The following is a 15,531-nucleotide window of genomic DNA, read 5'->3' as shown; positions in this document are numbered from 1 at the left end:
CAGCTCTGGGTTATCGATACAACAAGCAGAAGCGTCTTGTCCTTCAATATGTAGAAACTTGCAGGATCATAATATTAAATACAATATTTAATAGGAGGAGGGCTTTCTCCGCTGTGGCACCCCGGTTGTGGAATGAGCTCCCCAGAGAGGTCCGCCTGGAGCCTACACTGTACTCCTTTCGTTGCCAGCTGAAGACCTTTTTATTCTCTCAGTATTTTAACTTAATTTTAATTTTACTGTGTTAAACTCTGTATTTCAATCTTATATCAATTTTGCTGTGTGGTTTTATCCCGGTTGTGCTTTTTATACTGTATTTTGTATTTGTGCTTTTAACCTGTTGGTTGTTTTATTATGGTTTTAATTTTTGTGAACCGCCCAGAGAGCTTCGGCTATTGGGCAGTATAAAAATGTAATAAATAAATAAATAAATAATAAATAAATAAATAAAATACAATGCAGCTGTATTATTGTACCAAACAACAAGACCTAAGTTTAACCACAGAGCAGTGGTAACTGTCTCCTCACATTCTAAGGCAGCTGCATGAGGCCAAAATCAAATTTTAGAATGATGAAACCTCCATTGTATGTAGGATAGTGCAAGTCATTACATGATTCATGTAACGTATCAAACCAACCATCCAACAGCTTCAAGAGTTCACATGAAATGGCATTGTTTGCCAAGGGATGAGGGATTAAAGTGCCAATGGTTAATTCATTTATTGTTATCTTAAAGCTTGCTTAATTTTGACTGAGGAACCACCCACAGCCCTACACAGTTGTGTGTGTTTTTCTTTTGATGTAATGCTTGAATGTCAATGGGCAGATGAGAATGTTAAGAACCCTGATATGTGGATGATCTCTGCATATCTGTTGAGTTCAGCTAGGAGGGAGAAAACATATCAAAGCAAAACCATCACCAAACAATATCAGAAACCCAGCTCAGCTAGATAATCACTTTGAGAGTGCTGAAAGAATAGTTAATCTTGAAAAATCTCAAACTGTATAATAATTCCTGACAAGATAACGTTTTGCAGAGATTACTGAATACTCTTTTTCTTTAATTATTGCTCAACTTTTCCAGTAGAACTTTGTGCAACTTCCCATTAGGATGAGATCCCCAAGTACCCATTATTGGCAATATACCTTGACTTACAATTGCCTACTTGACATTGTAGCTTCCATTTTTAAAAAGCTCCTACAGTCCATTTTGGAGCCAGCAAATTGAACAATACTGTTATGTATTCCCTTGTCTACCACACACAATAGAGTTGGCACACTCAGGAGGCAAGCTTGAGAATTCTGGACATACTACAATTCAATCTTCCTGGAAGTCATAATTTGAAATGTTCTTAAATCAGTCTGTAGCTAGGCAGACGTTACCCATCTCTGATGCATGAGCTAATTCCTGTCCAGGCTGGCCCAAACATGATAATTGATCTTCTTCCTGGTACCTTCATTAGCATGAGAAATAGGAAGTCCTATTAGCATAATTCACAAACTCAGCATCTGAGACATTTATTTATACACATTACAAGAGACAGATAAAGACTTTTCCTCTAATCCTGAATGTTCAAGGTTAAAAAGACATGGGACAGGAAGACCTCCAACTCTGCCGCTTTCTGATACCTGAATAAGACAGCCTGTGGTGGAACTGCTCCAGAGCCCAGAGAACATGATGTGGCCAATGCAGTTTTAAAATAGTCTGAAATAAAAGACAAACCCAAAGAGCTGTGTTTTTCATAAAGAATACATTATACTCTTGGGTCAGGGCAAATATAATTCTCTCTCCCTCTTTTATTTATTTTTACTTGAATGTCTACTGCCGCCAGCGCCCTTTCCCAGAGAATTGCCCTGAGGCGATCTGAGCGTTTTTTCTTGTTTGCTTTGGGAATTTCAGGCAAAAGGCACAGGATTCCACGTGTGCTTCTCCCAGGCACAATAAACACAACGAATGTCCGTCGGTAGAGGAGATTTTTTGTCCACAAGTGGTGCACTTTTTGAAAAGCACCCTTAGTGCCATAGGCACCTACTATCCTAACTAACAACAACAACAACAATATATATATATATATATATATATATATATATATATATATATATATATTAGATAGAGAAGACAGAAAACTGGAGAAAAAGGATAGAAAGAAGGAAGTTTTCAGCACAGGTAAGTATAACTAACCAGGAGTCTCAGAGAGAGCTGTTGATCCACAGGCGGTTGAAAAGAACTGAGGAGTTAGGGCGGGAAACCCCGAGCATGCTCAGTAGACGGTGGGGGAGGGCTTCCCGCCCAAAAATGTTTTCAGCTAATAAAGTCTCCGGAGCTGGCCCCGCGCAGGTGCAGAGCCCATAATGTGTGATGCACAGAGACCATGAAGAAGAACTTAAATGTTTGTATAACTGCTTTTGAGAAAAACTTCATGCCATTCCCTCTCCCCGCCCTCTATACTGTATGTTCAAACAGACTACTACATTATGCTGTGTTCACCTGTTAAAAGTTGCACTTATTTGATGGCTAACCTATAACAGTGTCTCATCTTTTTACCGGTTGAAGTGTTTGAAGTGTAAAGTGCCAAGATCGTTTTAGTATACTGAATAATTAACTAACCTGTGCCTTTGCCAATTTCTTTTCCAACAAATCCCTCTCTCGTTCCGTTTGCTGTAGGCGTTTATTAAGTTCAACGATGTCTCCCTTCAGAGATGCCAATGCTGCTAAGTGGAGCTGTAACACATAAGCAAAATACAACTAAAATTAAATACAATCTATAAAATGTACCCACTTGCTATTCTGGAACAGTATAGGCGATGCAAGTGGCTGTAACCAAGTGTGAAGTTTCACACTTTGGGATTTTTAATTCAAGAAGTAGGACAAACTATTACATCATTCAAATGCTTAAACCTGGAACATTTCCAAGTTTAACACTGAATACATTTGCTTATCAGAATACACACCCACAGGCTTAAATACAATGGAATTTAATGTAACCGGAAGTCTCAGAGTATTATTCTTTCAGCATGACTTTATATTATGTTGCTTCAGAATTTTATGTTATTGAAGCCACATCATATACTTTGGCTCGCTTGTATTTGTATTAAGCAGTGCCATCACCTTTGGCCCCAGGAAAGCTTGGTCAATGTAATTACCATTGCTGAATCATAACATATGTTTACATGGTCAATTATTTTCTTATAAACTATTTGGTGGCATATGTGGGCTATATGAGTAAGTCATAATACCATCTTAGAGAAAAGATTAGTCAAGGCATAGTTTTAGACAGTAACTTGAGTCAAAATGCCCTCGGATTAAGTTCTCAATGTTTTGGGGAATTTATTCCTCCAGATCTCACAGTAATTAAGATGGTTTAAGATTACCAAAACTGAACTAAAATGCAAGGTAACACACTTTTTCTAATGGCTTATCAGAATTAAACAATTATATTAAAAGAAAACTACCAGTGACAATATAAAGAGATGGATATGTAATGCATCTCTAAATATCTCTTAAAGATCAGTATAGAATGGGTATGAATTGAACATTCTCCTATTCAATTTATGCCCATTCTATACAGAGTGTTTTATAGAGACACTAATGGCACTCTGCTTATGTAAAAACAGATATATGACATTGCTAGATAGGCTGAAAATGAAAGTTCCGGAGGAAAAAAAAGATGGGTGATCTTACATAAAATCATTGTATTGCACATTTTGAGTAAGTAAAACTTGTTTTTAAAAGCATTTCACTCATTTCAAAAGAGAAAGATTTCATTAGAGATTATTTCAAGTGTTTCTCAAAATTTCCAATTTTTATACTGGAAAAACTGAAACAAGGAGAGGAATCCAATGTTGTATAAATGGACTTTTTGTCATGCAATTTCTGGTCCTCCCCCTGCAGTCCCCCAGGACTTCCCAAAATCTGCTCTGGAGGGTTCCCAAAACCTCCAGAATAGATATGAGGGGCTGCAGAGGGGAGGGGGAATTGCTCCCCTCCTCATTCTACTGAGAGAAGCTATTCTATCATTGCAGAGAGTTAATTAAATTTCACCAGGAGTGGTTGTTTTTTTAAAAAAAAAATCTCAGAACTTTTCTGGGGCTTTATACCTCAACTTTGAACTGTACAGACCCCAGAAACTCAGTTCTCAATTACTCATTATATGCTATTCCTGAATGTGTCATCAGGTACGCAGATGGCCAAAATTTTATCCATGTTTTGCATTTTACCCATCAATTGCCAAAAATTCTAACAAAATGTAATGCAGAGCATTGTGTCTCCCAGAAGACATGTAAATGTGGGACAACTGAAGAGAAATAAATAAATAAAAGGTGCTTGTGTCTCATGGAAAATACACAGTTCAGATTTGGAATAACTCCCAAGACATTGACCTGGTTCATATGTAACACCAATTCTTAAGTAGTAGCCCAGGAATTGGTGTGTCATGCAGGAGTGAACGAGTGCATACCTCCCAACTTCTCGCCATGTCTGCTTTGAATCAGCTTTCTGATACAACCCAGTAACCCATGGTTTGTTGTTGGATTAAAATCTGGATTGTTTAACCCTAAACAGTGCCGGGTTTGCATCACAAAAACAATTTAGGCATGGGGTGTTTTGGAGTTGTTTCAGAAAGTAGAAGTGGGTGAGTGGCTGGGAGCCAGCATGCTCTCTCACTTGGGCTCACAAACAACCCAGGATTTGCTTGATCATGTGAACCAGGTAATTCTAACATTCTCTTCTTTATTTTTTAAGGATGATAAAGACTAAATAAGAAAAATGATAAAATATTCCAAATCTTCTCTTGAACAAAATTGAAAATAATTCTGAGTGAGGAAACAAAACTGACTCAATAATGTAATAAGGTAAGTATTGTTTAGCTGCCAAGTCACTGATTTTTAAGTTAAATAGCTGCTGAAAATCTTCCTGCCAAACAGCTTAGCAGTCATGACGAAAGATGACACTTGCATGTTTACTTCTGTTGTTAAATTCAATTCAAACGAATAACCAGAGATTAAGTGTGGTGGTAAAAATAAAACAAAGCCCAGCATTATTCTGCTCCATGGGAAGTAAGAGGAAGTTTTACAGCAGAGCGCTTAGAAACATTCTCTCTGTGTATTTTATGGGTGTTGTGAACAGGTCGATTTTGATTTCAAGAAAAAAGGGGGCTATTCACATATAATTTCAATTACTATACTGATATCTGTGGTCTGAATTGCCCACAAAGTATTTTGATGAACACTTGGACATTAAAGAACCATTTGTGTATTGCTCTTTTGTCATGCTCACTCAAGTGTTGCTTTACTTCACAATAGCATTCTTTTTGTAAAGGTAAAGTTTCCAGCAACCGATTTATTTAAATACTTATAACCTGCTTTTCTTTATAAAATAAACTCAAAGCAGCTTATAGGAGAAGTTCATAAAATACATACACACACAGTAAAATGAGTGCAAATCTCTTAATTAGATTTCATATAATAAAACCAAGAGCAAGATTTTAAAAAGTCAGCATAAAAACAAGGAGAAAGGACTTTAATCCTCACTAAAGCTCAGTAAAAAAAAAAAAAAAGGTCTTAGTAGCTCAATTGAAATTTCAAAGAGAAAGAACCAGTTCCACAACCTGGATGTTGCAACAGAAAATGCCTTGTTTTGCATCCCAACCAACCATGCTTATGAAAGTGGTGGGATGCATACAAGGGCCTCCAATGTTGGGAACGTAATGGGTGGACAGTATCGTCTGAGCAGAGATGGTCTTAAAAAGATCCATAATGAACACAACCTTGCCCCCTCCTCCCCACTTTTAGAAATGTGTCAGAACAAATAACCTGGCCAGATCTAACTAGGCAGCTATAGGCCACAAAATCTGCATTACTTCACATCCCAGAATAATTCCCAGAACTGCTTAGAGATGTTCAGCAGTACATAAATCTATTAACTAAATATGTAATAATAAATATTCTTCTACATCAATCCTCCCCCCAGCCCATGCTTTCAGCCTTATGTTAAACAGAAAATCTGAAGCCATGATTGGTCAGTATGGATTTCCTTCTCTGGCAGCTGCCTAGAACCATATTAATACCTTTGTTGAGGAAATCATCCTCTGTCTTTAAAGGCTGGCAAAGAATCAGGACAAATCTAAGCCACACTACAGGGTCTCAGGTGAGCCTAGTTCCTGTTAAAGTTTAAGTCAGGTAATTCTATGTTTTGTTTTAAAACCAACTGAATTTCTCTCTGCTTGGTTCTTGAATAAATATACTCAATTGGAAACTGGAGTTTGATATTAGTTCTTTTGCCTAGCCTGAATGTGGGCCTTCCTCAGGCCCCAACCATTTGATGAATAAACTGATAGGGTTTTTAAGGAATTTAAAGGAAACTCTGCAAAGGGAAATATCTTTCTCCATCAATATCAGCCATAAGCCTGGATTCCATGTGTCCAGGTTGAGAGCTATTAAATAATAAATGTTATTAATCACAAGGGTGGTGGCAGCAATACCTCGTGCAGTCTATCCTACCTCACAGGGCTGGAGGTACAGACTCCTGTTCATCACACAAAGTATTCAGAGCTATGTATAAGAACCAGCCTGAATTGTGCCCAGAAACAAACTGGAAGCCAGTGCAGATAAAACAAAACTGGGATGGTATTAACAGCGAAGTGACGAGCTCTGGAAATCATGGCCATCCTATTACAACAGCTGAAGTTTCCAAATGCATGTTAGAGGCATCCCCACATAGCGCACAGGACAGAAATCCATTCTGGATGTGATCAGGGCATGAAGATGATGATGATAATGATGATAATAATAATAATGACCAGATCTGATTTATCCAGAAAGGGGCATAACACTGTGCAAAAGCATGCAGCCACAGATGCCAGCAGAGTATCCATGAGTAAATTCATGTCCAGAAACACTCTGGAACTGCAGACCTTGTCTTTTCAAGGCGAGTATAACTCCATCCAGAACAGTTCAGCTTCTCTATTGTCCAACAGTACCTCTGTCTTATGTGGATTAAGTTCAGCTTATTAGCCCACATCGAATCCATTACTACATTCACAAACTAATTCAAAACTTGAATAAGTGCTTCCTCGGCATCAGATGAAAACAAGAGAATTCAGGAATTGAGCAAGAGCCCCCCAGCACTGCCTCCTGGGATCTGCCAGTCATATAAAACTAGAGCCACATCCAAGCGGTGCCCACGGTCCCCATCCCAGTTAAGTACTTAACTTTATAACTGGGGTTGGGAACTTTTATTGACTTGAGGACCAAGTTGACTCCAGTAGTGAGTGGAACCAAGCCAACTCCCCCAATTCTCTCTCTCTCTCACACACACACACATCTATTTACACGGATATGGAGCCAACTTTAGTTGCCCCTTGCCTTTCCCATCAGTTGGATTTATTTTATGAATTGCCTCTCCAGTAAAAATGTTCCTGAGGCAATGTAGAAAACACACACTAAGGCCTTAGCTAGACCTAAGGTTTATCCCGGGATCGTCCCTGCCTGCTCCCGGGATCCCTTGTGTGTCATTTACATGAACAGGGATGACCCCGGGACGATCCCGGGATAAACCTTAGGTCTAGCTAAGGCCTAAGAGTGCAATCTTATACACACCTATTCAGAGGTAGATATGAAGTCATTTTAGCAAATAAGGCGGAATATAAAGAAATAATAAGAAAAAGTAAGTAAGCCCCACTGAGTTAACTGGGAGTTACTGCCAGCTAAACATGCACCTATACAAATGTGGTTAAGGCTTTGTGTTGTTTCCAACAATGACCTTCCACCATCAGAACAGACACTACTGATGGACATAAGTCCCCTCCTCCCTGCATCCCCCCAAATCTGCTCTGAAGGGTCCCCTAACTCTCTGAAACAGATTTAGGGAGGATATGAGGGCTCCAGGGGAGAAGGGAAACTCCTAATATGCAAGCAGAAATCTCCTTGCATAACATTGGATCTAGCCCTTTATTATGAAATCTTCCCCCCTTTCCTGCAAAAAACCTCAACAATGTTTATTTTATTAATTTTCAACATTGAACAAAGACAATTCTATGTCAGCAGGAATAGTAAGCAATGCAAGATGCTGAAGGTTTGCCACCATTTACTAGCATCTCTTCTACAGACACTAAGCTGGCAGTGGACTGAAATACTATGCAATCTTCAAAGAAAGTGTTACGATGTTAATTGCAAGGCAGTTGTCGCTTTCTATTGTATAGGAGATAAACAGAAGTTAGTCCCCTCTATTAGCTCTAAAAATGATTTGAATCTTAAAGTGTAGGTGTAGAAACAGGAGATTTAAAAATCACCGCTAAAACGCTCATGATTTTGACATAAAATGTTGTTGTAAGAGAGGCCAGTGGATAAGACATTTATTCTCCAAATGTTGATTTTAAGAGAATATAGAAGGTGTGACCTGATTTTTTTATTAAATAATGTGGACACACAGTACATAAGGTAAGAGGCCTGTAATTCTAACAACGGGTGCCTCCAGCTATACTAGAGTAATCCATGTTGTTGTTTATTCGTTCAGTCGCTTCCGACTAAGGCTTTTGATTGTGCTTCTCCTAGTCTTCTGATGCGCTTTGACGCTTTCTCCTAACAGCTTTGTTGATTAGGGCCTTACAGTCTCTCACTTGATCAACTTCGTGTACCTCAGCTGGCCCCCAGCTTCCAGTCTCTTGTTGTGATGTGACAAATAATATCACAATACATATGATATGTTAGACAAACAGAGAATATCAAAATGTATTCTAAACAGCAGAAATAATATTTTAGTATATAGAACTGTCAGTATAATTGCATAAATTATTTGAGAAGAATAAATTTCGTAATACCTAGCTATTTATACGACATGAAAAATTTAAAGTCTGCAGACAGTGCAGGTAGCCAAGTGAAATGCTACTTTTTCCCTGAATAAACAATGTTCCATAATACAGTCATATTGATGCCCACAGATTAACTGCAGACACTTTAATATTCTGGTGCACTTCCATTTCAGTAAGAGATAACTATAAAATATTAAAATGTACAGCGAAGTTTATAGCAGCCTACCCTGCCCAATTTCGTGACCACCAGATCTTCTCCTTTATCTCTCCCTGATTGTCTTTTTCACCTCCCTTCTTCCCATGTTTTCTCCTCCCCCCCTTCACATTCAGCAGACCACCCTGTCTGTCTGTTTTCCATTTTCTCTTTCTTTCCTTTCCTCACCTCCAACTTCGCATGCTCTCTAACTAATTCCAACTCCCATAGGTCGCCCATGCACCCATGTGTGTACAGGCAGCCACTGATGCTGATGCCAGTCCAACCAAAACCCTATGAGGCAGGTCAATGGGGAGTCACTGGGCTGGCTGCAGTGCTAAGGCCCACCTTAAAGTGGGGCTGAGTCCCACTGATGGTCCCTGGCCCACTGTTTGACAAATGCTGGTTTGAAATATGTTTTAGTAATGACTGAAATGGCTCAAAATAGTCATTTCTCCTCCTATCTCCCCCCACTTTTAAAGAAAGGCCAATAAACCTAGGGTAACTACATTAAAAACAGGGTCACAAGAACTATGTGTTCAGTAATCATAGAGGTAAAATATAATTATAAATGGCATAAACATGCATGTGACTCAGGACACGCACACCACCCTTCTCTATCCAGCCAAGCCGCTTGGGTTCTTGTATGTCTGCAGCAGAGAATTACTCAACTAATTTCAGGACTCTTGTAAAAGTTTCAATGATTTAGTGTTTCACAAGACTACAAGTGAGGCAGTCAAGCAGAAAGAGCAAAAATACTGTAAGCTCTGCAGGGATTTTCCTCAGATTTCTAAAGCAGTGTCTTCATCAGAGAAAAGGTTCTTTAGCAGTAATGATAATTGCTAATGACAGAATAACCTTCCAGTTCAAAGCCATGTTTGTCTGTGGTTATTTATTTAAAAAGAATTGGTCTAACTTATTTTTAGACCACAAGCTTTCAGAGACTACTGTCCACTTCATCAGATGCTGAAACAGCCGGAACAGCAAGCATATCAAGCATTTCTTTAATTTTTAAAAGGAAACAACTTGGTGGAATCTTTATCTTAAAAGGACGCATTTTCATTCCTTCTTTCAGGTTTTACCGTGAGAAAGAAATACACAGTCCATGTTTAGGCCTTGTTTCATGCAATTAAATAATTTTATCAGTTGTTCTGCCGCCTGGTATTCCATCGATCAACCTGTGTTAATCTGGGGATAGCAAATTGATGGAATGACCAAGAAGGTACAAGTGTTACTCTGGTGTTTGTTGATATTCTTGATTTTTATCTTCGGACTTGTTTGCATTCAATCTGTTTCTTAAACAGGAACAGGTATGACCTATGTCAGATGCTAATATCAGTGTAAACAAGATATACAAAATAATCACATGGTTGCATTTGTAGGAACTGTGGATGTTGTAAATTGAATGGTTAACTTTTCTAGCTTTCTTAATGTTCAAAGGGCTTAACCAGCACTTTGATATGTTGTATATCCACTTTCTGCAGAAGCCATCAAGTCACCCTATCTCAAAGAACATGAAAAGGTTTAGCTAGGGCTCTCTCATTCAACATCAGCATGAGCATACATTATCAATGTATTAATTTTAAAAAGTTGGTTTCCTAGTCCTTCCCTCCCCATTCTTGCTCAATACGAAATGTTCATAGAAATTCTAAGATGGGACACAAAGAATGAAGAACTGCTTCTGACTCCTTATAGGATTACAAAAACAGAAGGAAACAACTAAAAACTAGTCAAACTTTGTACACAATTTGCTAGTCCTTTTTCAAAGACTATAAATTACTGGACAGAAATTACTAAAACAACAACATCATAAATCAGTCCAACACACAGGACACAATTCAAGCTAGAATGTAAATTTGACCATGAATCTCTCAAATATCAGAACTCAGCAAAACAAGGATAACTATTAATAGATGAAAACCATAATGGCTTGAACTTGAAATGTAGTACAGTTTTTAATCTCCTGATCTTAAAACCTACATTTAAATAAAGCACCATAGAAAGTAACAATGCAATATTGTTAGCATTATAATTAAGCTCTCCAATGCGAGATAACCTAACCGAGCTATTAATAACCTATCTAAAGATTGGAGCCACAGATCTAAGTGAGTTCCAGGCAGAAGGAGTTCTACAGTTATGGATTAGCCACCAGGAACACCATTTTATGTGCTCCCATTATGTGGAAGATACTCATTCTCCAGAATAATAATGGACCAGTTCACAAGCATATGTGGCATTTCTGTGAAGTTTTAATTTTATTTTACTATGGCTCATCTACAAAACATTACAATATAGCTACCCTAGCAGAAAAGAAAAGAGAAAAAAAGAACAGAGGAAGGGGGAAATTGGGGAGGGGGGCAAGAAGGCTACACTCCAGCCAGGAAAGGCTGGTGTATCTGGAATGGGCTATGAGGCTGAGCCCAAGGCATCTATTGATCCCTCCTGAGCTTTGAACGTATTATCCGTGTGTGTGTGTGTGTGATCAGCCACAAAGTTGATTCAGATTCCCAAACATGTCTGGAGCCAAGCACTGCTCAACTCTAAAGTTCCTGTCCTTTCCCCCCACTCCTGTTTAATCTTTGTTAGAATTATTGAGGTGGTAATATGGGAAGTAGTCTTCAGAAAAAATGTATTATAAATATCCAAGGAAGAGCAGGGCAGGACTCATCTCATGTGCAATGGACCCTGTCTCGTTTACCCTCAATGCCTCCAAAACCTGCTCATGAGGACTGAAAGATTCTCAGGAACAGGATGGGATAGGACATCAGGGTGTGCAGGAGGGAAGGGAAATTGGAAGAATTTGGTGGGACTATCTTGACCAAGTGGAAGTGTCTATGAATCCAAGCCTACTGACTACTAATGGAAATCGGTCTTTTCCTTGAGAGAAAAAAGCAGTTTCCAAGAAATATAGCAAGCACTAGATCCTTCTTCTGAAAATACCATCCCTTTGAGAATTGGTCTATCAGGGCTAACTAGTTCTTGTGTGATCAAATTGACAAATTTGGTACCACCTTTGATCTTACTGCAGGGATGGGGAACATGTGGCTTACCAGATTTTGATAGACTCTAACTCCCATCAGCCCTAGCCAGCACAGTCAATGGTGAGGGATGATAGGTGTTGTAATTCAGCAACATCTGGAGTGACACATGTTTCCCATCCATGTCTTATTTTAAGGCAAATATCAATTCTGAGAATGTAGAGGAAAGATTCTGCATATACTTTAGTATGACAAGGACAGCACAGTGTTTCTGGTGTCTTGTCTCAGTTTCTATTTCAGTACCCAGACTTCTCCCACCCAAATGACAGCTCTCTTGCAAATAGACACATTTCTTTAAAGTTTAAAGTGATCAGTTACTATACCATTAACAGCTTTCTCAGCCATTTTCTCTCTCAATTTTGTACTTTTTTTTTTAAAAGCGATACTCCACTTGTTTTTATGACACAAGTGATGAAATGAGTGTAATCAAAGTCCATTTCAGCAAATGCAATGACAATACTGGGATGGAAAACCTAAATAAGAAACCATCTTCTAGCATCAGCACCTTGACAACTCAAAATTCTCCAAGACAGTCTTGCTGTTTGAGCCCTGAAACATGAACTTGGAATACCATAACCAATTCTCCTTTTTAAACACCATCTCAGAAAAAGAAAGAATTGCTGAAAAAAGGTATTATTATATTGCTAGTGATTTCCAGGGGAAAAAATACCTTCACAAAGCTGTTATTTGTAGGAATCTAGGATAAAGTGGTAAAGATACCGATGGATTTAAGCTGGCATTCACTCCCTGTAGTGAAACAAACTGAAGTATCTAACTGAGGCCCAGTATAGGGCAAAAAGCGGGATACAAATAATAATAATAATAATAATAATAATAATAATAATAATAATAATAATAATATCAAATCCATTTCAGGCACTCACCCAATTGTTCCATATGCTTTTACATAATATTAAACAAAAGGTGTACATATTTTTAAAGGACAAACTATATATATCAAGCCAAGATTTAGAAGAAACCATCTGAACACAAAAGCAAGCATATTTATTACATACTTTGCAAAACACACCTAAATCTTGATGGTGAAGAATGGTCAGTGGATGCAGAGAGTGTCAGTCTTTGCAAATGTACAGGCCCTCCCTCCTTCCTATCGTAATTATGAGCATTTTGCTAGTGAGTATATAAAAATCAAGAAACCCAAGTTGTAAAAAATAATGTGCACAAATTACGTATATTTGAATATATATTTTTACATATTTGATTGTTTCATTTATCCTTCTTCCATAATTCAGGTTTGAAAATAGTTTGGAGAACTGGAAAGTGGGTGCACCTTTTATAACCACGAAGCCTAATGGCTTCTTCTCTTTTTTAAGAAGAGTGCCATGAAGAAGAATGTCATTTTAAAGAAGAATGCCAAATTCCAAGCCAAATTTTGTGCACACATGGCAATATTACTAATATCATAGCAAACTGCTCAGCTTCACAGTCCTCATTTGCAAATAAAAGTACATGTAACAACATTAGGTCACATAAATCCCTTGTTATCCTTTCCTCGCTCTATCATCTCTCCCATTGTCAAAATTTAGGTTGTAAACTTCTCAGGGAAAATGTTGGGTTGTTTAGTTTTGTTTTGCTGAACATAGCGATGATACTACAAATAAAAAGACTTTTGGGAAGAACATACAACACTATATATTTCTTTATAGTACCCAATGTGAATCAGAGATCCAAGGCTCAGGTTAGGTGCTGCTCCAGTACTTAGCAGCTAAATTCTCCACAGCTAATACACTTTTAGTGAAAAGGCATTCCAGGAATTTATCTGTCTGGGTGCACATACACACTCTGTCCAGAAATCCAGCTATGTTCACTGTTCTAACTCTTTCTTTACTTCTGAGTAAAAAGAACTGAGTAGAGAAGAAGAAAAACTTTTGGGCAACAGTTTGCACCTGTAACGACACCCACATTAAAAAAGGATTTCTTCCCTAGGACTTGCTGAGTCTTTCTGTTCTGATTGCAGTACACCAACAAAGAATAAGGACCACCCACACACCCACTGCTCCACTCCACTCCACTCATGCCACTATTTTAAAACATTTAATTCAGGAATAATCACACTGACCTCAAAAGAACGTCAGACTTCATGAATGTAGCTTCAGTCAATGGCTGTGCTGAACAGTCATCTCTTCACTCCCACCCCTGCACCACTTTCCACTCCACCCAGTCTGAACAGCAAGTGACAATTAGGCAGAAACAGGGATGCAACAAACAAAACACCCTATGCTAATTTATTTCCCCCACAGAACAGGTTTTCATGATTACATCAACCAGTGGATGGAGAAGTCCCCCCCCCCTTTTTTTTTTTACTGGAGTAATAAATATAGTGGACTCAGGCTCTTTTAAGATTTCTCAGTAAGAAAACTATTCCCAAAACATTTTTATTTACAGTGCCAAAAGAACTTTTTTAAAAAGGCTAAAGATAAACTACCTGCCATCAGGGATTCTAAATCTTCCTTTCAGAAGAGGAAAGACTCTTGATGTTGCAGAAGGTGGATAAGAATCGTGGGGCAGTTGGAAGACAGGGGCGGGGGGGGGGGGGGAGAGGGATGAAAATTCCAAGTAGACCTGACTCTGTAACGTCAAATGAATAAGCAATACCCTTAACTCCTGCAACAAATTTACACTTCAAAGCATGTTTTCTAAGTACCTGACTCACACATCTACAATGATGAAAGGTACTGCATATCCAGTTGTGGGATGTGTATTGCAGGGCAAGGAATCTTTTCTCTTTTTTTTGTTCAACCTGTAATAGCAGTCTGAAGTGAGCTTGTGGACCAAAGCAGCAGAAGTACTCAGAAGTACAGATATGTGCATAATTTGTCTTATTCTTCAGCTCCCCACCCCCACCAGGCTTGGCTTGGCTTGGCTGGCATGAGTTCAGAGCATTTCCAAAGAGGAAGCTGCTTTGAGAAATAAGGAAGGAGGTACTCCTTGTTCACCTCCCGGGGAAAGAAGCTGCCATGAGGAAGCTACAAAGGACTGGGGGATGGGCAGCCTGTGAATGTGTGTGGCAGAGAAAGGGAACGAGGTCCTTCATTTACACCTGATGTGGAGATGTGAACAATATATAAGAGGTATTGTTTAATTTTGTTTGATCAAACTTTTGAAATTCAATTCAGTTCTTTCCCATGAAATGCACTTCCATTAGTCAAATCTCGATTGCAATTGTGCAATAGAGAGAGCTGCATAGAACAGTCAACTCTTTTGACAACTCAAAATTTAGAATGTAGGTCACAAAGAGGCAGGGCCAAAGTGGGAGAAGCTGGGATTTTTTAATAAGCTTGTTTACAATGTAAGAACTGCAGAGTCACTCCAGAGCAGGTTTCAGTGTATCAGCAAAATAAATTCAATAATTCAAAGCATTATTTTTTGTACTTCCCAATGCAACTTACTAGGCATAACCCTGGAAATTCACTGGCTCAAACACTCAAAATAGTAATATCAAAGTCTAACTTGTTCAGAAAACTCTTTCTCAATC

At 38.5% G+C, this 15,531-nt stretch overlaps 1 protein-coding gene across 2 annotated transcripts in view; it reads right to left on the bottom strand.

Annotated features, from left to right (window-relative positions):
- Positions 1–15,531, bottom strand: part of MCC (MCC regulator of WNT signaling pathway) — a 238,381-nt gene that overhangs the window by 83,884 nt on the left and 138,966 nt on the right. For both annotated transcript variants that reach the window (XM_063129519.1, XM_063129520.1), the window contains one exon: positions 2,606–2,719. In XM_063129519.1, coding sequence (XP_062985589.1) covers positions 2,606–2,719 — 114 coding nt within the window. The remainder of the gene's footprint in view (positions 1–2,605; positions 2,720–15,531) is intronic.

Source organism: Elgaria multicarinata, chromosome 6, assembly GCF_023053635.1.
Source record: "Elgaria multicarinata webbii isolate HBS135686 ecotype San Diego chromosome 6, rElgMul1.1.pri, whole genome shotgun sequence".
Classification (NCBI taxonomy): domain Eukaryota; kingdom Metazoa; phylum Chordata; class Lepidosauria; order Squamata; family Anguidae; genus Elgaria; species Elgaria multicarinata.
The sequence above is the reverse complement of the archived record's forward strand: the minus strand, read 5'-3'. Positions and strand labels throughout refer to the sequence as shown.